Source organism: Podarcis raffonei, chromosome 15 (assembly GCF_027172205.1).
Source record: "Podarcis raffonei isolate rPodRaf1 chromosome 15, rPodRaf1.pri, whole genome shotgun sequence".
NCBI classification, from domain to species: domain Eukaryota; kingdom Metazoa; phylum Chordata; class Lepidosauria; order Squamata; family Lacertidae; genus Podarcis; species Podarcis raffonei.
In genome coordinates this window covers 21,253,640-21,279,346 of record NC_070616.1, presented here as the reverse complement: position 1 = coordinate 21,279,346, position 25,707 = coordinate 21,253,640, and the positions used below count along the sequence as shown (strand labels likewise).

The window sequence follows — 25,707 nt, the reverse complement described above, 5'->3', positions numbered from 1 at the left end:
GCACTAACTACAGCATAGCTGTCAACCTTCCCTTTTTTTTGCAGGAAATTCCTTTATTCCAGAACCGTTTCTCATTGCTTCCCGCTGCTATCCTGGATTGTTAGATATCCCGTAGACTGCCCCCGGGACAGGTGTGGCTGCTGATCCCTTATTTTTGAGGCTGCTGATCCCTTATTTTCAAATCTGAAAGTTGACAGCTATGAACTACAGACAAGCCATAGTTCAGCTTAGCATTACATGCAAATCTGGGTTTGGGTTTTGTCTCACTCCATATTAACCATGAACTGTAAAGCAATGATGTTGCTTAGCACAGAGGTAGGAAACCTCAGGCCCAGGGGCCAAATGTAGCCTTTGCCCCAGATCTCTCTTCCTGGACCCCAGGACTCTCCTCAGATCGCATGTCTTCCTGGGTCATACACCTCTTTGAGTACTTTGAATGTGTCATTGAACTGTGATTAATGTCTCTTGCATGCCAGGGTAGAGTATGGTGCTTGCAGGAATAGAATGTCATCTATGGTAGAAAGGTGAGGGTTGCCCCAACTGCTACTTTCATGTGGCCCCCAGACAGTTGCTTCAAAGGAAATGTGGCCCCTGGGCTGAAAAAGGGTCATAACTCTGCTGTTTTAGTGTTACCTATGAAGGAGTCCAGTAAATTGAGGTTTAGCCCTGAGGGCCAGTTCACACACACATGCTCACCACAACTACTTATAGTCCAGTGTCATAGATATTTCTGTGGGCACTACTTGCTACAAACATGGAAGGAAACAGAGTATAGGCTGTTGCATACAATATGCAGAAATTAAAACGTTAAGTTCTGTGATATGACTTTACTACTTTGTAAGTGGCTTTGGGTCACCTTTCATGTGAAACAAGAAACTAACAAGTACAATTAGGAATAGAAATGACAATATACAATGGAAAACAAGCAAGGAAACAACAACAAAAGGAAATGGTTGAACGAAGGTCTGGGCCAATCTATATTAGGTGGAATATCTATTTGTGGCTCTGCAATTGCACACCTTATCTTCTCAACAAGCCTGTGAGGTAGGATAGATGGAAAGGGTTGGTTAGCACCAGCTCTCCATTTACATACTGGCAGATATTGAAAATGGATGCATATTGTGCACACACATAAGCAACAGTATTTGCCTTTCCCTCAGGGGTGGACCATTATTATGAGATGCCCCTTTCAAGTTGTCAGCAAAGTGCCTCTCACGAAACCACCCTTGCCTTCTCTCACCTGGAGCACATGGACCTGTTGGGGAAACACGGCCTGGACTGCTGCAGAAAAACCCTGGTGGGCAAGGCAGGCACCAGCTGGCATCCCGGCCTCCTTTCTGCTCATTCCATGTCCCCACCGGGCAGGGCATTTCCCTGAATTGCTTTGTGCCAGCTGGACAGTAATGCCCTGCAGGACAAGGGCCACCAAAGGGGAGGCCAGCCTTGGAAAAGAGAAAAGTGCAGCTGTAATGTAATGTAGAACATGCATTTCTCAAGATTCATTAAGAAGGACCAGCCATGCCTTAAATTGGGGACAGCCCAACTCTGGAGTCAAAGCCACTACTGGAAAAGACAGAGAACTGCAATCAAAGCACCTTGACTTCTATTTAAGCCTTCCCTAGAAACAACTGACTGTCAAAGGGCTCGCTGAATTCTCATTGGCTCAGAGGCCTTTATGAAGTCACCAATGAATTCCAGACCTTAATAAAGAACCATGTTTTCTTTAACTGCCTTCAGCCTCTGTTTTGTATGTTACATCACATCCCACAAGTAGTTCTGAATAATATGGATCTGTTCTCTTCCAGAGAACAGTTTTGAACTATCTTCTGATATTTGCACCTGTGCAACTTCCGATTACAGCTTCGGCATCTCTCTCACCCTGCAGTTGCATTGATCTACCTGCATCTCTCATCCCTTGGGTCTGGGCAGAGGCACAGGTATCAGATTGCAATCTTGATAGAAAAGTGGGAGATGGGAACCCAGCCAGGACACCAGTTCCACACTTACCGGGGAGGCACTACTGGATCCTTGGAGACAGTAATATCCTGGCTGGCAGGGTCCTTCAGGCACTGCCAAGCCAGATTTGCTGCAGTACATGCCTGCTGGACATGGCTTGCAGGTGCTCATTCCGGTGCCACCCAAGATGTTTGAGTAGGTACCCTGAATAAAACAGGCAGGGGGGAAAGCCAACAAAACAAAAGAACAATGTATGTCAAAAGAGAAGGGAAAGTCAAGGCACATGCTCTACCTGATTGTCTGTCTCCCTGACTTAAAACTATATCAAAGGTTCACCAAAATCTGATCTGCAGCCCAACCCTGTGAACATTTGACTTGTCTTTTTTAAAAATAGGAGACCTCCCCTTCCCATGTAAGAAGGCCAAAGGTGTTTGAAACTGCAGGTTTGTTTCTTGAGTATGGAGATGTGGCTTTATTGTTCTTTGGATCCTGATAAGAGAAAACCATTAGGCTGCTTCAACATCTTCTGCAATTACTGCCTTCTGGTTCTTTGGGACTTGAGAATTTTGGCCAACATGGTATGACTAGGTCTGGACTGTACATCAAACTGCAGGTGTGTGAATAGTTCCATATCTATCTATCTATCTATCTATCTATCTGGCATAAGACAGCACTTCAGGCAAGTTTGTTCTGGATCCTGGTAAGGGTGATCACTAAAACCATGTATTTATTACAGTGATTAACAAAACAGAAATTTTAAATTCTTACAGCAAAGTGATGGTGCTGTTTTCAAGGTGGAAGCTACAGTGCTCTGAGGATGGAATGCTAAGCTAAGCGATGCTGGTACTATTCTCCAGGTGGAGCCATGAGGTGTTCTTGTGTCCAGTGTTTATGTAAGGACAGTTTCTGCATGTACACACTGGACACATAAACACTATGGCCTCAAGGGAAGTCAATTATTGTTGTATTGTTTAGTTATTGTATATTTGACTATTTGGTGTTTTTTGCTTTGTAATGTTTTTTCTTTTTCTGTTTTTCCCCCTTCTGTTTTTTTGTTCTATAGTGAATTGAAACTAATAAAAAGAAATTAAAAACAAAACAAAACAAAACACTATGGCCTCACGGACAGTACCAGCATCACATAGCGCTCGTTCACAATTCCACTTTGCACGTGTCTAGAAAGTGCAAGTCCAGTGGTTTTGCCTTTGCCCTGTTGCTTTCTTCTGGGAAATCTGCTCTTTAGTGCTAAATCGGAAGAAACAGCCATCTGCCGAAAACCCGGTTGCTGTTTGTTCCAAGTCAGTGCTAAACCACAGGTTTCCCAGTTTTTTTGGGGGGAGGGGGTGATGACAACAGGGCAAAATGGAGGTGTGGAAAAGCCCTTTGTTTCTGTGAATGAAGGCCTTTGAAGCATTGCATCCTCAAAGCTGTAAAAAGGCCACCTTTGAAACAGCAGCTGATGAAGGTGGAAGCAGAAACATTTTGCTGTAGGAATTCAATATTGTTGCACTCAGATAGCTAGTCGGGGAGAATAGTCTAGCCTAGAGCGTTGCTGTATGTGAGTACTCAGTACAGTCTGAATAGGCACAGCCCAGACACAAGTTGACAATCTCAGTAGGAACTGTCCAAAAAATTACCATTTATGATTTAAACAATAGCAACCAGAATCTGGTAAACATATATTTTCCTGTTCCTGCAAATCTGACTTTAAACAAAATAGATCAGGTGCTTTCCCATGTGTTTCCCTTGAAGCAACAAGTCACTCAGACTCTTCTGGGGTCATGCAGTCTCTCCCACACTAGAAAATAATTACCATGGGATTTGTTTGAGCACAAAAATGTTAACACGTGGATAGGCATGGTGTGACATCATGCAGATCAGCGTGACATCGTTCAGATGCCAAAAACATAACACCTCGGTTTATCTCACGAAAGCAGAATAAATGTTTGGTCCAGGAATCTGTTGACATACGAGTCCTAAAAGCTCCTATTTTTGAACATGCCAACTTTAAAACTAATCCACCAGTAATGGCCAGGATTTAAAAGAAGTAAATGTGCACAGAAAAGCCTGAGTAGCTGGATTGGTTTGGTTTTTTTGCTGAAAGCAGCTCCCCAATTTCAAAAGTAGCTTGTCCCTTCAGCAGTAGGAACTACTGTGGTGTAAACAGGGAGCAAAACCCTGGCTATGCATGCAGTCATCTTCTTTCCCTGTGACCCCTTTGGAGCTTGCTCTGGCCATAAATTTTCATCTGTGCATTAAGATTCAGAACTGAACTTTGGATTTTGAATATTCATTATCCACTGTAGCTCTGGAATCAGTGATGAAATTAGTTTGTTTTACTTTTATTTATTTATTTTATAAAATGTATGTACTGCTTGGCTGTAAACAACACCAACACACCTCAGAGCGGTTTACAGAAGAAATAAAGTAATAAGTAAAAATAATTAAAAACAGCTATTTAAAGCATTCAGAAAAGAATTAAAATTAAAACAATAAGCTAAAAACCAGATTAAAACACATGTCAACATTCTACATGTCTGGAGAGGCTTTCCTAAACCAAAATGTTTTTAGCCAAACTGAAAAGAGTAAAGTGAGGGCATCTGCTTGATGTCAATAGTTAGGGAGTTCCGAAGTGCGAGGTCACACTAAAAGATCAATTTCTGACAAATGTGGAATGAGTTTTATGTGGCACCTATAGCAGTGCCAGTTCTGCATTTAGATAATAGAATGTGTTTTCTGGATTCCCCATGGCTTTTCTAAACTGAGAAATCTGTCACAACTCTAGAAGGTCTTACCGTTGGGCAAGGAACAGGCAGCGTACTCCGAGCTGGGCAGTAATATCCTTTGGGACAAGTCAAGGGCTTCACCAGGCCAGAGTGATTGCAAAACATCCCCGCAGGACATTCCCTGCAAGAAGACTGGGCTAGACTCTAGACAGAGGAGAGATGGAGGGAAAAAAATCTGTCAGGCTTCAGATGAAAACAGGGAAGGAAAAATCTATCTGTTTCGAACCCTCCCTGTTTCTCGCTGTTTCCAATCTTAGTATCAGTTTGCTCCATTTCCACACCAGTGTGTGATTTTTATCTTTTAAGAAACTCTGCATAGAATTGTAGAGTTAAAATGGATCCCAAGGATCACCTAGTCCAGCCTGCTGCAACACAGGTACATGAATATTTTTCTCAAGCAACATAATGCCTTTTTATTTTCAGAAACATGTTCAATTCTGCATGCACCTTTCTCTGATGTTTGCATTGTTTCACACAGGTGTGTGTTGTTGTTACTTTGCCAGAGAACTGCATTGCAAAATTCAGAGAGGTGCAAATTTTTGCCAAAAAGCTTCCTTCCAGTTTGTGTATTTCTTCAAGAAGCACAAGTTAAGAAGGTTCTGAATGAATCTGTCTCCCATCCCTATAGATGAAATGAGAGAAGGAAAACCTAACATGTGCCCCTGCTACTCTGTTCCAAGGCTCAGCGATTCTCTAGTGGGGTGGAAGAGATTAAACTCCTCTTTTGTGTTTCTCTCGTGTGGATTGATTTGGCTCACGGCCAACTAACCCATCAGCAGCTACTGCAGAGTTACTAGGAAAATCAGGGAGACATTAAGGAGCGTGAAGTGTCTAAGAATGAACAGATTACACACGAGGGGGAAAAACAGGGGTGTTGTCAAGCAATTACAGTTTTTTAAAACAGATTAATCATCTGCCTTTTAAGCAATTAATCACTCAATTAATTGATGATAAATACATTAGAACATCCTAATATAGGTGCCTTTTTTGAGACACTGAAGCATGGGCAGATTTACAACTTCATAATCAAAATATACCACTCTCTGTTAGAGCTTGTAAACTAGGTTGGAAAGTAGTGGACCACCAAAAAGCCTTGGTGAGCTGGATAAGACCCATGGGCCTGCAGTTCACCAACCCGCCATTAGGGCAATCTTACTATGCTGTTTTTCAATTCTTTATTCAAGCAACACAGCGGAATTGCCTTAGAAACAAGCATGCCCTAAATCTGCAGTACTGCTGATTAAAATTTGCCTCCAACTATTAATCAAAGCAGCAGCAAAGACAAATCTGGAGTTTTTCGGATCCTGGCTCTTCATCTGTTTTGTTTGACACAGCAGTGATTCAGCCCTATCTGACTGATGCTAGGGGTTAAGGAGAATAGGGATGGGGTGTCATTTAAATTCTACTCAGTATTGATCCAACGTAGATTCCAATGTATAGTTAGCAGAGTGACAGCTTAAACACATTGCAGGATCCCCCCCCAAATAGACTAGAGGCAATTATATTTCATCCAGCAGAGCTTTACAGCTAATGAAGGCAAATGAGCATAATGGTCACAAATCCAATACATTCAGGATTGGCACTGTCCATAAGAAACCCAGTTGCAGCAGACTTATACTTAAACTTACAATAACTTCTAAGACGTCTAAAACTTTAACACTAAGCATACAGAACACCACACCAGACGGAAAAGAGATAGAAAGAGAAAGTGAGTGAAACCCAGGCTCCTTCTGACCTATTATTATTTCATTTTATATTATTACCAGCTGATGAAGAATTATCACTGAAACAGTTCATTATCCTGGAAGAACTGTTCTGTCTGCTGCTGTGCTCCTAGCACCCTAGCACCCTGCTCTGATGTTCAGAGCACCCATCACCTCATGTTTGTAGGATATTGACTGTGGAAAGGCAATCTGCCTCCATTTCAGTGATCTTTGGCAGTGACTTACCACTCCTACCATTCCTGTCCATGGAACATTTATTTGATTCTTATTAATTTGTGACCACATACATATTATATGTCTTCTGTTTATGAATTTTGAAACAGTATAGTGTTATAAAAATATTGTCAGTATATTATTAACCGATGGTGTTGCTTGTTGTTGTTCAGAGTGTTCCGTTGATTTTCGGAATCAACTCAGGGGATTTTCTTTGTTGTCTATTATTTATAGTCGGCATGACCTTGACTGAAGAGATAAGAGAACCAGTTTAAACCAGCTGTACTCAGCTTCTCTGAAGGAATAACCCAAACTTCATGAACCTTCTACTTGCTTCTTTCACACAGAGAAGCTTCCAGAACCCTATTGAACTAAGTAAATTAGGAAAGATCACATCAGAGCAATACTTTCTGTACTTGGAAATGCAAGATGACAGTGGGAAGAATATCTAGTCCACCTGCCTTCTGTGCCAAAGGGAAGAGTCATGTCCATTTTTCTGCCCTCAGTTGTCTCTGGCCCTACCCACCACTTGCATGTAGCCCATGGAAAGTTGCACCAAAAGGCATGTGAAAATTCCCTCACCCTATTTTATAAAGTGACCAACTGGAATTTTGTATTGAGGAATATGGATGGTGTGTGACTGTGCGTATTACTGGTTGAACAGTACAATGTTATTCTAATAATTTCTTATCTGAGTATTACTATATTGTATGGTGTTTCAGTTTTGCGCATCGCTTGGGGGTTCTCTTGAATATAAAGCGATCAAGACACTTCCTAAACACATTCATCCAAAAACAGCTGCAGTATCTGTAGGTCAGGTTCTGCTTACCGGCTGAAAACTTCCAGGAGGACAGGGCTCTGGCTGGATAGCCCCTTCCAGGGTGTAGTGACCTTCCTTTGCCATCATCTGGGTGGCTGTTTTAGCAGCACCAGGGCAGAAGTAGCCGGGTTTGCAAGGCCCCGTTGGAGCTTGAGGGTTTGTCCCATCACAGTAAAGCCTAGCATTAGAGGAGAAAATGTAGTCTACATTAGAACTCTCTCATTCACCGAGCACTGAGATAATCTGCTGAGATCCTTCCCTGGCTGCTCTCAAGATCTGACATGGGTTGGTGATGAGGTAGGGATCCTTTTGGTGCTGCCATCCTGTGTATAGATCTCCCACCCCAGGGAAATTCACCTGGAATTTTTTTGTTATCCTTTTGGCACCAGGTGAAGGATTTTTCTTTTTATTCTCACAGGCCTTTAAAAGTGCTTTATGGTCCTGAGCTTGAACTGGTTTCAGCTGCTGCTCTTAATTGCCAGTTTTTATAGAGGTGGTTACTTTATTCCATTTTATTGCATTGATTTTTATTGTTTTTAGACTCTTTGTAAACTGCCCTGGGAACCATGTGGGATGAAGAGTCGTCTAGGAATCCCCCAAAGTGAGCAAGCAAGTAAATCCATAGATATGGCAAATCCGCACGCCCAAAATTGTGCTTATCTTAGAAATTGATTAACTGGAATTCTGTATTATCACATATCAGCTTTCGGGACCATGGATTTCCATGGTAAAGAAGGATGAACAGACACAATTCAAATGCCTTTTTAAAAAGATCCAGCACATTTTTAGATGATGCATAGTCAACAGCAAGGTCACATTCACACCATACATTTTAAACACTATGATGTCACTTTAAACAGTCATGGCTTCTCCCAAAGAACTCTGGGAGCGGAAGTTTGTTGAGGGTGCTGTGAGTTGTTAGGAGACCCCTGTTCCCTTCCACTTAATGGAGGCAATGTAATTGAGTATTGGGGAACCAGGACACACCCAAAAGGAATGTAGATCACTTAAAAGGCCTGGTTTGTGAACTTTCCAGGGCCTTCTGGCTGGTGGTTGTTTGAAGGATGCCCCCCTCAGATCCTAGAGCCTTCCTGATGAACGAAGGAATTTTGGATCCAGAATATCCAAGACCATCTCCACACACACACCCTGAGTGCTCCATTTTGGGGCCTAACATGGACTGCCAATGGTAATATGGCCAGCAGTTGATCTATGCAGGCATAGCTGGGAGCTCCATGGTGGATGCAGCTCTCCTGATGATGGAGCTCTCCTACTCCATCATTGTTCTTGCTATTTCCATTGCTTTTTATTAGATTTCCTACCTGCCCATCACCATGAGGTCCCAGGAGGAGTTACCACAAAGTTTAAAGAGTGGGGTTTGGAGGGAAAAAAGAAAATGAGTTGTTCATTCTCATATATTGATACCATGGACAGGGGAAAAGAAAGAGGTGATGGTACTCTAATGCCAGTGAGTACCATCACAAGAAATGCACCAAGTTTAAAACAAAATGCAGTCAAGATAATAAAGTAGGTCCTAAAATATCTCTCTCAGGTGCCAAAGGTCCAGGTAAAGAGGAGAATCTTTAGCATTGGCAGAGATTCACCTGAACTCAGTCCTAATCCCTTCTGGGCCAGTCGATCAGGTGGCTTGATTCTTAAATTATTTAGGTAGTATATATCCACAAGCCATTATGTCCTGCGTGTCACCTGGGCTTCAGCCTGGCCCAGGGGTCTCTAGCCATTGCAGGTCACAGTACTATTATTGTGCAGCTGAGCGACATTCACCTATAGGATGAAGAACTCACCCAGGTGGACAATCCAAACACTGATTCAGGTGCTTCAACCCACTTGTGTTGCTGTAGGTTCCTGGAGGGCAGAGAGTGGTGATGGATGATCCAGGTAGGCAGTAGGCCCCAGGTGGGCAGATATTCCCCGTGACTCCATCTGTGGGCTGCTGGATTTGGGGAATGGAAGAAACAAGACTGCTCTTGACTGGATCACTGGGGAAGCTAATGAACAGCCCAAAGGTTCTGTCCTGCGACTTTTATTATTATTATCAATTTGTAATGGCATAATGACAGAATAGACTTCAAAGCAGTTCACAAAGTATAAAAAGCACACTGTAAAGCAAACTGCTAAAGCTGAAATTCCTGCTTAATTAAATGCGATCAGCTTGGCTGTTCAACCAGATAGCTCTGGTTAATCTTCAGTTATGAAGTATTAATTGGTCCTGCATTCAGGGTCCAACAATTGAGAGGTTGCTTTGAGTCCACATAGAGTGGGAAGGTTGGGCAAAGCCCCTTTCCATACTGTAAATCAGGACTAAGGAATCTTGGTCTCTACAAGGGCAGCATTCCTTTGCGGGCAAACCAATGAAGGGCTGCATGGCAATAGTTGGTGGGGCCAAAGGCTGTATTTCGTGCTTTTTATATTGTAATTGTATGTTGTGAACTGCCCGGAGACCTATGTGGTCTCAGGTATAGGGCGGCATACAAATTTAATAAATAATAACAACAACAATACCCTCCACTCACATGAAAACAGCAGGAAAGAACTGTATGTTGGTATAACCACCCCTATTTTTTTCACTACGCCTGTGATTTTCTGAGTTTGTGGAATTGCAAAAGGACTTCTGGAACCTATTAAAATGGAAATGATCACTAAACTCGCACTAGATTTCACTAGGATTTCCAGATTCGCATTTTGTGAAAGCTTAAATATAATGCAGAAATTAACAGTTAGGGAAACATTGGGGAAATTGAATAAATTGTTATGTGAACACAGCCACTGACACCCCTCCATTTCCATCTGGGCAAGCCAGAGTCGTTGTTGCTGTTGTTGCTGTTGTTGTTGTTGTTTTATTTTATACTCTGCCTTTTCCCCTGATGGGATTCAAGGTGACTGACGGATAAAAATATGAACCACTAAAAACATAGAAACAACAATAATTAAAAACAATTAAACACTGATAGAATTAAAACTATATACCTATATAAAGGTAAAGGGACCCCTGACCATTAGGTCCAGTCACGGACGACTCTGGGGTTGTGGCGCTCATCTCGCTTTACTGGCCGAGGGAGCCAGTGTACAGCTTCCGGGTCATGTGGCCAGCATGACTAAGCTGCTTCTGATGAACCAGAGCAGCGCACAGAAACACGGTTTACCTTCCCGCTGGAGCGGTACCTATTTATCTACTTGCATTTTGATGTGCTTTCGAACTGCTAGGTTGGCAGGAGCTGGGACCGAGCAACAGGAGCTCACCCCATCGCGGGGATTTGAACCACTGACCTTCTGATCGGCAAGCCCTAGGTTCTGTGGTTTAACCCACAGCTATATACAACCTATTAAATATACCTGCTCGAGGACCAAAAAAGGCACCAGGATATGTAGAGCAAAGCTGGTGAGGGTTGTGCCTTGGGGAGCCAGATGGAGAGGGATGCCCTTAGGCCTAAGGCCTGCTATAAATTGATCATTGGCCTAGAACATGTAGCAGTAGAATGAGGAATTCCACCAGCATTCTTTGGAAAGGCCAAAGAGGGAGACTTACCTCTGAAAAGACAGAAAGATCCACACAAGAGATTTACTTACTGGTGACACTGCCCTACTCCAGCAGTAGAAACCAGCCTCACACCGACCACTTGGGGTTGTCTGTCCAGGAGCACCGCAGTAAAAACCTGCTCTACACGGGCTGCAGTCTTGCAGGCTTGCCAACCCCTTCCTGTTGCCATAGGTGCCCACCGGACAAGGCTCAGGCTGGGATTGGCCACTGACACAGAAAGACCCCTAGAAAACAAAGCCACCATCTTATGGCCATTGGTCCCAAGATGCTGCATAGCCTCTATACTAATGGTGAACTCATTCTTCAAGTGTCAATCCCTTCTGCAGCCAAAAAGAAGGGGAGGTACCAGAAGGCTTGAGACAACCCCATGAGAAGAAGGAGAAGGAGAAGGAGAAGAGGAGGAGGTTAAGAAAAATCCTTTAAGCGTGGAAAAATCTCCAGAATGACTTTATGAGGAAAGAGCATGCTCAACAGGGCATGGAATGCTGGCTGACTGTTGGACGTGAAGGGGAAAAACAGAGAAACTGGAGTGGTGGTGGGGAATGGAATGGAGTATCTAAGGAGAGGGCATGGCTGGCTAGCTGGAACCCTGTGCAACATTCCGATGCAGGTACCATCCCCCCCCATTCCACTCTTCTCCAGCAACTTACCAATGGGCACACTTTGGGTTGGGTCACAGCAACAGAGTCACAGTAGAATCCAGCTGGGCACGGTTTGCATACATCTCCTCCCCCCACAGTGGAATTATCCCAGTAGGAGCCTGGCAGGCATGGGAAAGAGAAGGGGAACCCAGTTCCTAGAGGACAGACGTATCCAGGGGGACAAGTCCCAGTCTAAGGAAGGAAACGCATATGGAGAGTCACACACAAGTGGGCTGTTAATTGGGTGAAGTTCTCATGGTAAGGATGAGAGAATCCAGCCTGACAACACAATTAGTGAGGCAATTATACAATCAGGAAATAGAAGGGGGGGCGTGTTGCATAAGAATTCAAGGAGAACTGGGGGGGGTGCATGCTTAATGAGAAGACAGGGCATGAGTACTCACGGGCTGGGATATTCCTTGGGATTCTCGCCCTCCCCTGTAGCAGTACTTGCCCTTGGGGCACTTTAAGCACTGGTCAGCTCTGCCCAGTCCCCTCTGGCCACTGTAAGTCCCATTAGGGCACGGCCTGGCAGGTGGGTGCTGGAGGCAACAAAAGGAATGAAGCTGATTCTTGAAGAAAACAACAGCCATAACACATTTGATACAGTACTTTAGAGTGTTCAGGCTCAATAAGCTCAATTCTAATTGTGCAGCTTCCTCTTCCACGACAGCTGTCCTATTAACATAGCAAAGGTAAGAAAAGTGTGAGAGGAGCCTGGGCTGAATAATGCAGCAAATCAGGGTTATTTGGAGGTCTTTTCTCCTCCCAAGTTGACATATGAGGTCAATCATCCCCACAGGGATCAGTGTCCCTGTGAAGCCATAGAGTGCCTTGTTGCTGTTTTTCTGTACCTTCTTCTCCTTCTTCTTTTTGTATAGAATAGCTGTGCATTTTTATATCACTCTTTAGTTCTCCATGGGCTGTGCAAGAAGTGAGGCTGTCCAAAACATTGCCTGCTTGTTTGTTTAGCATAGCATATATATAGTTAAAGGTTGAATTTAAGTGTTGTTGTTGTTGATGTTGTTGTTGTTGTTTTAAAAAAACGCCCTACATTGTTCTGCTTTCACAAAAAGGACCCCACAGCTCTTCAGAGTCCTACAGGCAGTGTTCTAGACAGTGTTCTGTTGTACAATTTATATCAGAGGCCTATGGCTTATTGAGGCTCTCAGACAAGGCTTACAAATCCTATTGCAATGCATCAGAAATTAGGGTCAGTGTGAAACTGCATATACACATATATCTCCAAGAGATCATAGAGGAAAGCAGATTTCTTTTTATTTCCATCTATTTGTCTACAATCTGATAATCTTAATCCACTCTGGAGGGGCTCCCATGTCTGTAAATTCCATCCACTTTGGCCAAAAAGTGAAACAGTTATAGCAATTTCTTGATTTCTCTATCATAGTGAACCGGGAGACACAGAGCACCTCAAGAGCCAAACTATACTTTGAATGGGAGATTCCACAGAGTGACTCAGAAAGAAACTGGAATTTTAAAAAAGTGGAAACCTTCATGGGTGCCTTAACACATACGGGCATCAGGTTGGCAACTCCTGCTCTAGACCTGTAGGCATTAAGCTCTCTGTAGCAATTTCATTCCATGGGTTCCCAGCATAGAGAATCATAGGAAAAGGGGGCAACAGTAAGTAAAGATGATTGAAACAAAGTACTTACAACATCACCCCGTGGGCAATAGTAACCTCTTGGGCAGGCATGGCCACTAGCATTTGGAGCAGCTGTCAATCCTTCAGGGCAAAGCAGACCTGCTGGGCAGACCATCGTAAGGAGCATAACCTCCCTGCTGGTGTTGATGTGTGCACAGTAATGCCCAATGAGGCAGGGTGAGCAAGAGGTGGATCCAGCGTCCTGCACAACAGGAGGAGGGGATTATCATTGTAGCATCATTTTAAGCTCAGAGCTGGACTAATGTTGACCTACCTTTCAGGGTTGTTGGAAGGATTCCCTAGGCGACAATAGGATAGTCTGTTGAAATGTGACCCAATTCACTCACCAAGGATGGCATCAGATAGGGCCAATGCCAGCAATCAAATTCATATTCTGTGACGTTAGACCCAGAAGTGCCATCAGGGCAGGACTTTAGGGCTGATGTCAAGGCCCTACTAAGCAGAATGAGCAGGAGGATCAAGGATGAGAACCCACTTCATCAGATGTGTTCAGTGAAGCAGACTTTGGTCCACAAAAACTTATGCCACAATAAATGCGTGGCTCTTTAAGGTGCCACAAAACTCTTCATTGTTTTGGCTGTGACAGACCAGCAAGGCTGCTCCCTACAGTGAGAAACAAAGCCTTTCCTTTGGGCAGCCTTTCGGAATTGGTGGGGAATCGTGTCCCTCACCCAACCTTGCTGAGTGCTTTTGCACTCAGGTCAGGCTTGTGGGCTTTCCATAGTCATCTAGCCGACCACTGTAAGATCTGAATGCTGCCCTAGATGGGCCTTTGACCTGATTCAGCAGAGCTCTTCTGATATTCTGATATGGAATGCGGTGCAAATGACAACTGGTACCATTGCCCTAAGTTCAGTCCCCTAGCAGCTCCTGCAAAACGAAGCAGGGAGAAGTTGCAAATGAGCAGATCAATGTTTCTTCCTGAATCTCCCTTGCTTGGATTTCAAGGCCGTTATTCTGCTTCCTCTATAGCCTCTGCAGTACGCTCCCTTAAGCCTGCCTCCAATCGCTTGTCGACCTGCCTCTCTATTTTAAAGCAGGTCTAGCCTTGTTTTCCCCCTAGAAATAATCCCTGCGAGTCTTACTTACTCAACTTACAGCCCAGGTAAAAAGACAAAACAGGTGAGACAATCTATGCCTGTCTATCACAGGGCTCTAACTCATCATTCATTCCATATCTCTGATCGCAAAAATGGTTCTTCTAAAATGATAAATTGCCCACATTCTGAAGCTGCAGAAAAGTAGCCTGGATGGGAACAATACATGCATATAACAGAGAGCGAAAGTGTTTTGTTTTTGTTCTCCATCAGTATGGAAATGTTTCTCATCACAATTTAGCCACAGAGTTTGCCATTTGCTTGTTAGAAGAACCATGCTGCTCATCTCCAATTTTATGGCTTTAACATTCCTTTCCTTTCCTTTTCTTTTCTTTTCTTTTCTTTTCTGTTCTTTCCTCTTTTTTTTAATCTTTGATGGCAAAATGAACATTCAATTGAATTGTAATTTCTACCCTCCCCAGGAGCCAACCAGGAATAGTAAAATATGCTTCCTTCTTTTCTGGAGTTTTAACCTTCCTGACAACGAGGAGGAGAAAATAGTCCAAATGACACATTTCTTCAAAATGGCAAGTGGCCAGCTGGGTGACCAGACCCTATTAAAAATCACAGCAATTTCTATGTCTACTGTAATGTATCTTTAAAAAAACACCCCAACCCTCCTATGATTTGCATTAATGATTATGGATGGGTTACTAGAACATTGTAGAGCTAGTTCTATGCTGTGGGTAGGGCTGCTTGCTAAAACACAGCCTTCAAGACCATTGCCTCCCCAGTTGCAAAAATAGACCCAGAGATGGTCGCTTTTCATCTGTTACCATGAAACAATCTAAACAAAGGCCACCTGGTATAGCCTGGCTGCAGTTAGTCAACTGTAAAAATTGATCATCATTTTAATGCAAATTTATCCTAATATTATTGTATGCAATTTTATTTTATATACGTAATTTTGCAAAGCAATTTCCCTTAATATAATTCATTTGTGTATCTTATTTTTACCAGTACATGCATTTTTATGCAAACTTTTACCCTAGCATATGCATTTTTCTACCCATTCCTCAGCAAGAGAAAATGCATTGCAAAATTCAGAGAATTTCAACTCTTGAAGGATGGTTGTGTTTCAGTTTGCCTATTGTTTCGGGAAGTGCAGTTTAGGTAGGTTCGAAATGAACCAAATTTCTCCTCCACCCCTATAAAGTCATTCCCACTGCCTAAGAAATCTGACAGTACTTACTGAAAATTGGCCAGCTCCACATGCATACGGAGTTATGGTGCCCAATTCAGGGCAGTGATACCCTCCAGGGCAGGGTATGCAGTCACTAGTTGATTTTGCTCCTTGTTCTGAATGGTAAGTCCCCCTACATAAGGAAGAAGGAGAAGACAGAAGACAGTTACCATTAAGATCAGCCGGGGAAGGGGAGATTCATCAGTGCTGCCATCTGGTGGCACAAAGGGACCCTCTGCTTTGTGGTGTGGGCTTCCTGCTCTCCCTTTCCACTGCCCTCAAGTGGGGTTGCCTCATTTCCTTTATTAGCACCACAATGAGATCTGCAATTATTGTCCTTTTAAAAATGGTCCAGAGTTCACAGGAGGGCATGGGGCACGGAAATGCTTCTGGGTTTAATAAGTTTGTAATATAAAGTGAGAGACGCAGGTGATGCTGTGGGTTAAACCACAAAGCCTAGGACTTGCCGATTAGAAGGTTGGTGGTTCAAATCCCTGCGACGGGGTGAGCTCCCGTTGCTCGGTCCCAGCTCCTGCCAACCTAGCAGTTTGAATGCACGTCCAAGTAGATAAATAGGTACTGCTTCGGCGGGAAGGTAAACGGCGTTTCCGTGTGCCGCTCTGCTTTGCCAGAAGCGGCTTAGTCATGCTGGCCACATGACCCAGAAGCTGTACACCAGCTCCCTTGGCCAATAAAGTGAGATGAGCGCCGCAACCCCAGAGTCGGCCACGACTGGACCTAATGGTCAGGGGTCCCTTTACCCTTTACCTAATGTAAAGTGACTGTCTAAAACTAGGTGTCTTTTAATTTTTTTATTTTTTAAAAGACAAAGATGGAAAGTTTTTGCACTAGGAAGCTCCTATGTCATTGACTCATTATTGTAGCTTACCTAGCACTATGATTAATCTATTGTGATTCATGTTACAATATCAAAGTGTTTCCCAGTATGGGTCATATCCAATGGTAGTCATGTTCAGAGTAGACCCACTGAAATTATTGAACACAACTAACTTGGATCTTTTAATTCCAATGGGTCTACTCTGAGTAGCAAGTAATTGGCTTCATTCTTCTTCCTTTACTTACGGTGGGCAGAGCACTGGTTTGGCAGTTCCTTCTGGGCAGTAAGCTCCTCTGGGGCAGGCGACACAGTCATCCATCTTACCATTCCCAAGCCTGGTGCTGAAGGTCCCTTCTGGGCAAGGGAACTGAGTGCTTGTCTGAGTACCTTTCCCAAAGAGAAAGAGGGAACAGGGCAAAGCAAATGCAAAAGAAAGCTATCTTGAATGAAGTAAACTAAAAAGTTAGTTCATTGGCAGAAACAGTTTATTGTCATCAGTGATATTTCTATCCTGCTTTTCTGCCAGGGAACTCAATGGGGTTCCTGGTGACCTCTCATCTAGGCACTGATCAGACACAGGCCTACTTTGTAAGATTGTTGCATCATGTGTTCTCAGACCGTGCTCATGAATCAAGCTTTGTTTGATAAGATAGTCAGTCCAAGTGGGACCTGCAACAAAATGTTATAGTATAGGCTGCTCCTGTTCAGGGTTCCAGTCAACCAGACCTTTCCCTTTCTCAGGATACTGTATCCCACCACCCTATTTTCCTTCCCAAGAGACACAGAGACACTGTAGTCACTGAGAGTACTGAATCCTCATTGGGCTGTTTTGATTCCTCACCACCCCACCCCCCAAACACCCTCCAATGGTCTTTTTCCTCCCAAAGTGCTTTGAAGCATTTCAGACTGTGCCATCCCTTCAACCCTTGTGTACAGAAGGTGACATTTTGACAACATAAAGCATCAGAACTTGGAGACGTGCTAAATTTGCTATTAGCTGGTGGGGTAACTGAGAGATACATCCTCAAAGGTACCAAAGCAGGAAACCCCAGGCTCAAATCTCCTAACTGATCAGCCTTGGGGAGGGGAACAGTGAAAGCCCCCATCCCAGCTGAGATCCTAGGGGAGCAGATGACCCTTAGACAAGGCAACTCTGGGATAGACGCATCAAAAGTCTGTTCACAGCTAGGCATATTCTCACACCGGGAGAGGAAAGGGCTATTGATGACTACAAGTCATGATGGCTATGCTTTGCCTGCATGGTCAGAAGCAGCAATGCTTCTTTATATGAGTTGCTTGAAACTGCAGGGTGTGTGTGCGTGTGTGTGCGCACGCACACACACGCGCGCATGCTCTTGTGCTTAGGTCCTGCTTGTGGGTTTCCCATAGGAATCTGGTTGGCCACTGTGAGAACAGGATACTGGAATGAAATGGGCCATTGGCCCCATCCAGCAGGGCTGTACTTACATTCTTATCAAGAGCATTCCTAAATTTGAGGCTGCCCAAAACTGCAGCATGCCATATTGGCCCTGTGTCTTACTCATTTCCAGTTATGGCTGTTCTTGAGAGCCAAGACATTCAGCTAGGCACAACATAGGTCTGGCACAGCAAGGCAGCTCTTGTGTGTCCTTATGGGTGAGTTAACTAAAGCTTTGGCAGCAAGCTAGAACAGTGGAAGGCATTTGGAATTGCAAAGACTCATGTCGTATCCCCAGTTTTCATATCCATGTGTATCTGAAATGCCGGGTGGGTGAAAAGATAGGCTCAACCCTTTTGAGTGTGTGTCTTGATGCTTCTCTTGGACCCATGCCCTCTTATTTTTTTTTTCAAAAATAATAATAATTTTATAACACAACTAAACAACACAAACAGGAAAACAAACAATAGAAACAGATTCTTGCCTTATCCTTATTTTTTCTAAACATTATTAAGTGGGCTTCCCCAAGTCCCCCCTATCTGATTTTCATTTTACCTCATCTTTAGCAGTTTACGTATATCATAATTTCTAACCAATTTTTTATCACACTTACTTTAACCATAAAAATCTTCACAATTTATCACTTGCAAATAAAACTATTTTAAAATGCACTATCTTCTATTTCTAACCCTACAGCCTAAATCCACTTCCAAAGCTATTCTAAGAGGACCTTCTTAGGGGCCCTGATCCTGCCAAGCCCCGCATTGGTCCTAATTTACTGGCAAACACACATTCTCCACAAAAAAGGCACTGGGAAAACATCAGTCATGACCAAGGGTATGAAAAACAGATAGCAACCTGGTCAATTTCTCCTTACCTTCTGGGCAGAAGTGACCAGCACTGCAGCTTCCAGAGGGTCCATGAGCCCCTGCCATGCAGAACCATCCTGCTGGGCATGGAACACACTCGTCTTCGGCAGCTAACCCAGTCTTGTTGCTCCATGTGCCAGGGGTACATTTGTACTGGGTTGGGTGCTTGGTTCCTGGTGGACAATAGTGACCAGCTGGGCAGGGGACAGGGGGCTTCTGCTTCCCTCCTGAGCCTGCAGAAAGACAGATGGGCCATCAGCAGTGAAGCCCAGCCTAACACATGTAATCAAGGTCAGCTGCCCTGGTCAGAACTGCAGCTAAAGCCTGAGTGGGGAGCTGATATGGGAGAAAGGAATAGCTAGCTCTTGAAACAAGTCAGGGATGGGAAGCATCTTCAGCCTGAGGGCTGCATTCCTTTCTTGGAACCATTCTCAGGGCCACACACCAGTGGGGGGGGGCAATGAATGTAGAATGATCAATGAGTATAAATTTTGCCTTTCTAAAGTAGGCTAGTTCCTATGCACACTCCCCTCTCTATCCTTCATCCAGGATAGCTCCATTGGTTGTAGCATGGTGCTGATAACACCAAGGTTGCAGGTTTGATCCCTGTATGGGACAACTGCATATTCCTGCATTGCAGGAAGTTGGACTAGATGATGTTCAGGGTTGCTTCATAGGATTCCATGAAAGCAAGTGGCATTATCAGCATTGAATGAGGCATTTTAGCCAGGAAAATCACTCAGGGAGGATAGCACACAGACCAAGGAGAGAGGGGATGGCTGGGGAGGCAGTGTGGCTAGGGAGAGCCCCAAGGACCAGGGTAAAGGCTTACAGGGCCCGTATTTGACTCCAGGTCATGAGATTCTTCACCCCTGAAACCAGACCCAAGAGCAATAATCATCTTTGCAGTTCCCCCAAACGGAGCTGCTACCCACAATTCTTTGGTAGAGAATAAGGAAGTCATGACAGCTGCAAATAGAAGTGTACAGAATATCTGGCAAGTAGGCAGTAAAAAGAGCCTCTTCCTCAATCTCTTCCTCAAGTCACTAGTCCCTGGCAACGTTATGTCCCACTAGCTAAGAGCCGCTTCTCAAATGGCAGGTCTGATGCTCAGCTTATCCAAGTACAGAATGGCATACCTCTCGTGCATACAAATCGCTCTGGACAGGTTTCACACTGGGATTTATCAAAGAGGTCAGAGCGGTTGCTGAATGTTCCTGGCGGACAAGCATTGCTGGGAGCATGAGGGCTAGAGGAACCAACCGGGCAGATGTATCTGACGACATAAAATATACTCGAGTCATAATCAGATAGAAAGAAGAGGAAGGACTCAAAGCTCCCAGACTACTGTGTTTTGCCACTAGGAAACAGCTTCTCAGCTGCCATGGCCTCTGCTCTTGTTGTGTGGAATAATGGGGTTGCCGTAGTCACCACTGTGTGACATCACTAGCAAGGAGTGACACACCTCTCATTCCCTGCCTGCCCTTACCCGTTTGTGACCAAATAAATATATTTATTGCATCACTGTACCACTGTAGCACTCACCACTGAAGTCCTCTGAACAGTATACAATTATTATTATTATTATTATTATTATTATTATTATTATTATTAACCACAATCCAACCTTGTAAAAATGGGCTTTTTTTTCAGCTAGAACTCACCAGAACTCAGTTCTGTCACCTCTCAATTGGGCATCATTGCCATTATAAAAGAATGGAAAAACAGCACTGAGTATGACCAATGGTCAGAGGCAATGCTTTTTTTCCCCCTTAAAAAAGTGTTAAGGGATACTCTCATTTTGACTCAAGAAAATTACCATTTTATACTTCAAATTGGGAAAAATAAATACAGTAAATGGACAAAAGTACAAAGATTCACAAAATGTTTAGGGGTATGTGTACCCCGGCGTCCCCCCAGAAAAAAAGCACTGGTCAGAGGTAATGGGGAGAGGTGTTGGAAACATCTGGAGGGCTTCAGATTGTGAAAGGCTGACCTGGGACACTTTGTCTAAGCAGGGATGGACAATGTTATAGCCTGGTCAATGGTCAGGTATGGTGGATGTTGGAGTGCACCTAGCAGTACTTGCTGGGGTAAATTCAAGGACACTTATTCCTCTGTACATAAGCTGCAAATATGAGGCTGCTGATATGAATAAAGGCCATAAGAAAGTATCCACTTTCCCCTTTTCATTATAGTACTTGCACTAGCATAGAAGCCTATGAGATCCGTTGGAAGGAGAGGCACCATAGCATGCCAACTGTGAATACCATTTTAAAGGCTCCTGCTTTCAAGCATATTCACTGCCGCAGCATATATACTGGCAACATGACTCTGACTGCTACTGCTATGCATCTGCTTCACTGCCGGAGTGCTCCCAAAGACAGCACCCAGCTGTGAAGATACGGCTTGAACTCAATGCGAAGAAAGATCTGCCATTTGTGAACGGTGAAAATCATGATGATGCTTCTCTTTCAACAAGGAGGAAACTGTTGCAGAGGACCAAATGAATAATGATAGGCCATCCCTGATTATAAACAGTGGCACAGCTCAAGTTCCGGCAAAGGAAGTGAATTCTGTGCCTTCCAAAAGGCTGATCACAAGTCTGAAACTAAGGGTCAGCCCTTGGTTGAGAATCTTCATGTTTTAGCATCAAAGCCAAGGCCATTCCTACAGAGCTCAAATCAAATTCAAAAACAGTTTCTTGCAGATCCTCTTCACAAGAAGCTGTATGCCACTAAAAAGGAGAGTTACTGTCCATTCAGTGTGCGAGGAAAGCTGATGTTGCATCATTCTTGGGGAGAAAGAGACACATCTGCCTAAAGGCAATAAAAAATCTAAAGCCATGTGTGCTTTTGGGCTTCAATATGTTCGGACTTAAACACGTGAGGCACAGTTTGAGCTTAAAATGTGAATTGGAAGGTGTGTTAGACATTTCTTTTCTTTTTTTCTTTTACTAATATAAGGCAATCAAGATTGCTCATCCAGCCATCTGTCATGGCAATGAGATTCCTGCATTGCAGTGAGTTGGAATAGATGACCCTCGGAGTCACTTCCAACTCTATAATTCTATGTTTCTGACTCCAGTGAGCCAGTGTGGTGTAGTGGTTAGGGTGTCGGCCAAGGGCCTGGGAGACCAGGGTTCAAATCCCCGCTGGGGGGCAGCCACTGTCTCTTAGCCTAGCTTATCTCACAGGGTTGTTGTGAGGATAAAATGAGGGAAAGAGCTACACACATTACCTTGAGCTTCTTGAAGGAAAGGTGGGACATAACATAACATAACATAACATAACATAACATAACATAACATAACATAAAACATAACATAACATAAAACATAAAACATAAAACATAAAACATAAAACATAAAACATAAAACATAAAACATAAAACATAAAACATAAAACGTAACATAACATAACATAACATATATTGGTCTCAGGGTCTTTGTGCCTGCTGTAGACAATACGCTAAGGTATATTGGTTGGATTAGGACCAGGGAGACCACAATCATTGGTAACCAACAATTGAGGAGCGGCAGGTGAAGATGATGGACTATGCGGAGCTAGCCAAACTGACTGTAAGGATCCGGAACCAAAGTGACCAGAAATTCCAGAGAGATTGGAGTAAATTTATTGTATATTTAAGGGATCATTGCAAAAAGATGAAGACACTAGCAGGACTGATCTAAACCCTGTAACACGTTATAAAAATAGTATCTGACCATGGATAAATGGAAGGATTTGGCATGTATTGAAGGACAGAAACTGACAGTAGAAATGCGTACACAATTTATTAAGAAATTGGAAACCAGCTGAAGGGAGGGAGGGAAGTCATGAGCTCGGCGGAGCAAATGTTTTAGAATGGTTATTATAATGTTGTAATATTTTATGTTTTTAAATGAAAATAATAAAATATATATTATAAAAAGGACCAGGGAGACCAGGGTTCGCATCCACACTATTTAGGTGGTCTTGGGCCAGTTACTATCTTTCAGCCCAATCTACTTCAGAGGGTTTGCTGTGGGGATGAAATAGCAGTGGCGGCAAAGCATGTACATCATCTTAAGCTCCTAGAAGGAAAAGTGGGGTATAGATGTAAACATAATTAAAAATTTTAAAAATAAAGTGTTCCAAGGCTTGGAGACCAGGATAGCTAAAATATTATCTCACCCCTTGCATGCTCAATCAGCTGCTGTGGCACTCTGCAGAAAAGGGTCTCCTGCAGATACCAACTTATGACAAGGTTTATTCCACACAGTGTAAGAATTGGGTCTTTAGTGTAGTGATACGCACCCTTTGGAATTCCCTCCTGTTAAACATCAGACAGGAGCTGTCTCGAATGTCTTTTTGCCACCTGTTGAAGTTTTTTTTTCCTTTTCAACAGGCAAATCTTTCTCCTAGTCTGTATTGCATCTGAAATTGTTTTTACGTCTGAAATGGTATTGTTATTATTACTATTATTATTAAAATTTATGTGCAGCCCTTCATTTGAAGATCACAGGGTGGTTGACAATCGTTTTGAGGTATTTTATGGGAAGTGATTCACAAAGAGAAGCAAATATAGAAGCAAATCCTGGTTAAGTGGGCTTCCCTGAAAGTAAGGAATATACCGTATTTTTCGCTCTATTGGACGCAGTTTTTCCCCTCCAAAAATTGAGGGGAAATGTGTGTGTGTCCTATGGAGCGAATGCAGGCTTGTGCCATAGCCGCGCGCAACCCCTCCGGCAGGGAGAGGCTGCACAGGGCTAAAGGGGAAGCCAAAACAGCGAGCGGGATCCATCCCGCTCACTGCCTTGCCTTCTTCCATAGCTGCGCGCAACCCCTCTGCAAGGAGAGGCTGCACGGGGCTATGGCTTCTTTAGCCCTGCGCAGCGTCTCCCGGCAAGGAGAGGCTGCACAGGGCTAAAGGGGAAGCCAAAACAGGTTGTGTGCAGCCTATACGCTGCTCTTTGGGGCTGGGGGGGGAATATTTTTTTCTTGATTTCCCCCCCTAAAAACTGGGTGCGCCCTATGGTCCGGTGCACCCTATGGTGCGAAAAATACGGTAAAAGGAGCAAGGACAGCAATACTTACCCAGCCATGCAATCAGAGTCTGGCTCAGCCAAGCCAGCTTGGGTGCACGCTCTCCCTGCAGGGCAAGGCCTGCAGTCTGCAGATTCATCTTGCCCCTGGAGAGGATTGTGGGTCCCCGAAGGGCATGGGCTTGGAAAATTGGCTCCATTTGGGCAGAAATATCCCGCAGGGCACTTCAGGCACTGTTTGACTCCTGGGTGGGGAACAAAAGAAAAAGGCGGTGTCACTGCAATGAAGACAGCACCTACTGTTCTGCTGTCTCCCAAGGAGACCTAGTTTTTGGGAGGATGCTGTGAATCCTGCTAACAATTCCTAGCCCTGCAGTAAAACGGCTTTCACTTTGTTAAACGTCTTCAAGCTTGCAAAGCAGTAGGGTGCATTTTCAAGACAGCGTAGAAGATAACAGACTGCTCGGTGGTCTTTAACTGCTGGATGGGCACACACAGCACCTGAATCAAAAGGTTGTGGCTTATGGATGCTGTGATATGTCCCTACGTCCTCTCTCCTCTCTCTGTAATTTAAGCAGTTGTTCATCTGTACAATCAGGGGAGTGAAGGGATGGATTCTACACACCCCTTCATGGATCAATTCAAGGTAGTTACTCTAAAGGCAGAACTATATGTGTGCATGTTAGCTGACCAGGCTTAACTAATGCGAGGTATAAAGCTGTGATCTTGGGTATCTAGTGAAACAACCACACAATTGAGACATCTAAGTACACACACACACACACACACACACACACACAGAGAGAGAGAGAGAGGTTCCTTTGTAGTACATTCTGTGGTTCTGCATCAGAATGCCATAAGAGCAGAAGGCAGCAAGTCCAGAACTTCTGGTTTCCCTTTCAAATTAAAAAGTTTTAAGTTTTTGTCCTGCAAAGAAAATAGCCATTAAGGTTTGCGGTAGGGAATGCCTGCTGCAATCTCAAAAGTGCATGCTGGCAAGAGCTCTGGGCAGGGCTTCTCTCTCTCTCTCTCTCTCTCTCTCTCTCTCTCTCTCTCTCTCGCTTCAATGCCATTGTTTGCATTTTCCCAAAACAACAAGAAGCCAGATACAATTATGCAAGCTAATTTTGTTTGCTTTGCACAATTTGTATAGATTCAGCTTTCCTTGGCACAGAACTTGGATTATCCAGAGTCAGTATTATGATGTTCACCTAATAATCAGGGATGATGGGAATTGTCATTCAGCAAAGACTGGGCATTTGGTGCTAGTTAGAAACTTCTGTATAATAATAATAATAATAATAATAATAATAATAATAATAATAATAATAATAATTTATTAGGGAAAAATTACAAACTGACCACCCCCCAGTTTCTCCAACCTGAAGGCATAGCTCAGATACAAACAATAAAAGCAAAGTTCATACAAGCCCTGAAGTGGAGACAGACTCATACCTGCTAATATTAATATGAAGGAAAATGCTAACACAACCATATATTACTGAATGCAGCAGGTATGCTTTGTCCTGTCTTTGTTCCTGTGCTGGATGAATGACCACTGGTTTGCCATGAAAGCCTCTCAGGTTTTTGCCCTCTAGCTGCACAAAGTTTTGCATCAATTTTGCAGAAAACTCTACGTTCCAAATTACACAATACCTTTTTTGTACATTTAAATGCTTTGCTTCTCTCCAATTGCTAGCTATCAATATCCTCACAACCATTAATAAGTAACCAATTAAATGTTTTATATAATAGGCGCTGGCTTTCTCCATTGAATATAACCAAGAGTGCTATTTCAGGAAGTTGCTGTTTTTTAAACAGATTTTTCCAGTTTTGTTGTTGTTATTATTTCTATAAATATATCACCTCAGAACTAGCAACTTTGGCACAGTCC

The 25,707-nt window shown here is 43.5% G+C and overlaps 1 protein-coding gene and 1 long non-coding RNA gene across 8 annotated transcripts in view; one reads left to right on the top strand and one right to left on the bottom strand.

Moving 5' to 3' along the window:
* Window positions 1–25,707, bottom strand: part of LOC128402396 (zonadhesin-like) — a 137,529-nt gene that overhangs the window by 92,223 nt on the left and 19,599 nt on the right. For all 7 annotated transcript variants that reach the window (XR_008327674.1, XR_008327675.1, XR_008327676.1 and 4 more), the window contains exons 7-20: window positions 23,866–24,058; window positions 19,930–20,066; window positions 18,799–19,023; window positions 16,750–16,891; window positions 15,676–15,799; window positions 13,376–13,567; window positions 12,104–12,241; window positions 11,709–11,891; window positions 11,088–11,282; window positions 9,305–9,453; window positions 7,509–7,677; window positions 4,752–4,886; window positions 2,008–2,160; window positions 1,241–1,442 (exon numbers count right to left, since the gene is read on the bottom strand). Coding sequence is in view for 4 of the 7 variants with exons in the window: in XM_053366470.1 (XP_053222445.1) it covers window positions 1,241–1,442; window positions 2,008–2,160; window positions 4,752–4,886; window positions 7,509–7,677; window positions 9,305–9,453; window positions 11,088–11,282; window positions 11,709–11,891; window positions 12,104–12,241; window positions 13,376–13,567; window positions 15,676–15,799; window positions 16,750–16,891; window positions 18,799–19,023; window positions 19,930–20,066; window positions 23,866–24,058 (2,337 nt within the window). In the remaining 3 variants the exon portion in view is untranslated. The remainder of the gene's footprint in view (window positions 1–1,240; window positions 1,443–2,007; window positions 2,161–4,751; window positions 4,887–7,508; window positions 7,678–9,304; window positions 9,454–11,087; window positions 11,283–11,708; window positions 11,892–12,103; window positions 12,242–13,375; window positions 13,568–15,675; window positions 15,800–16,749; window positions 16,892–18,798; window positions 19,024–19,929; window positions 20,067–23,865; window positions 24,059–25,707) is intronic.
* Window positions 20,315–21,636, top strand: LOC128402399 (uncharacterized). Its single transcript, XR_008327678.1, has 2 exons — window positions 20,315–20,354; window positions 20,989–21,636. It is a non-coding gene; the product is annotated as an uncharacterized LOC128402399 (long non-coding RNA).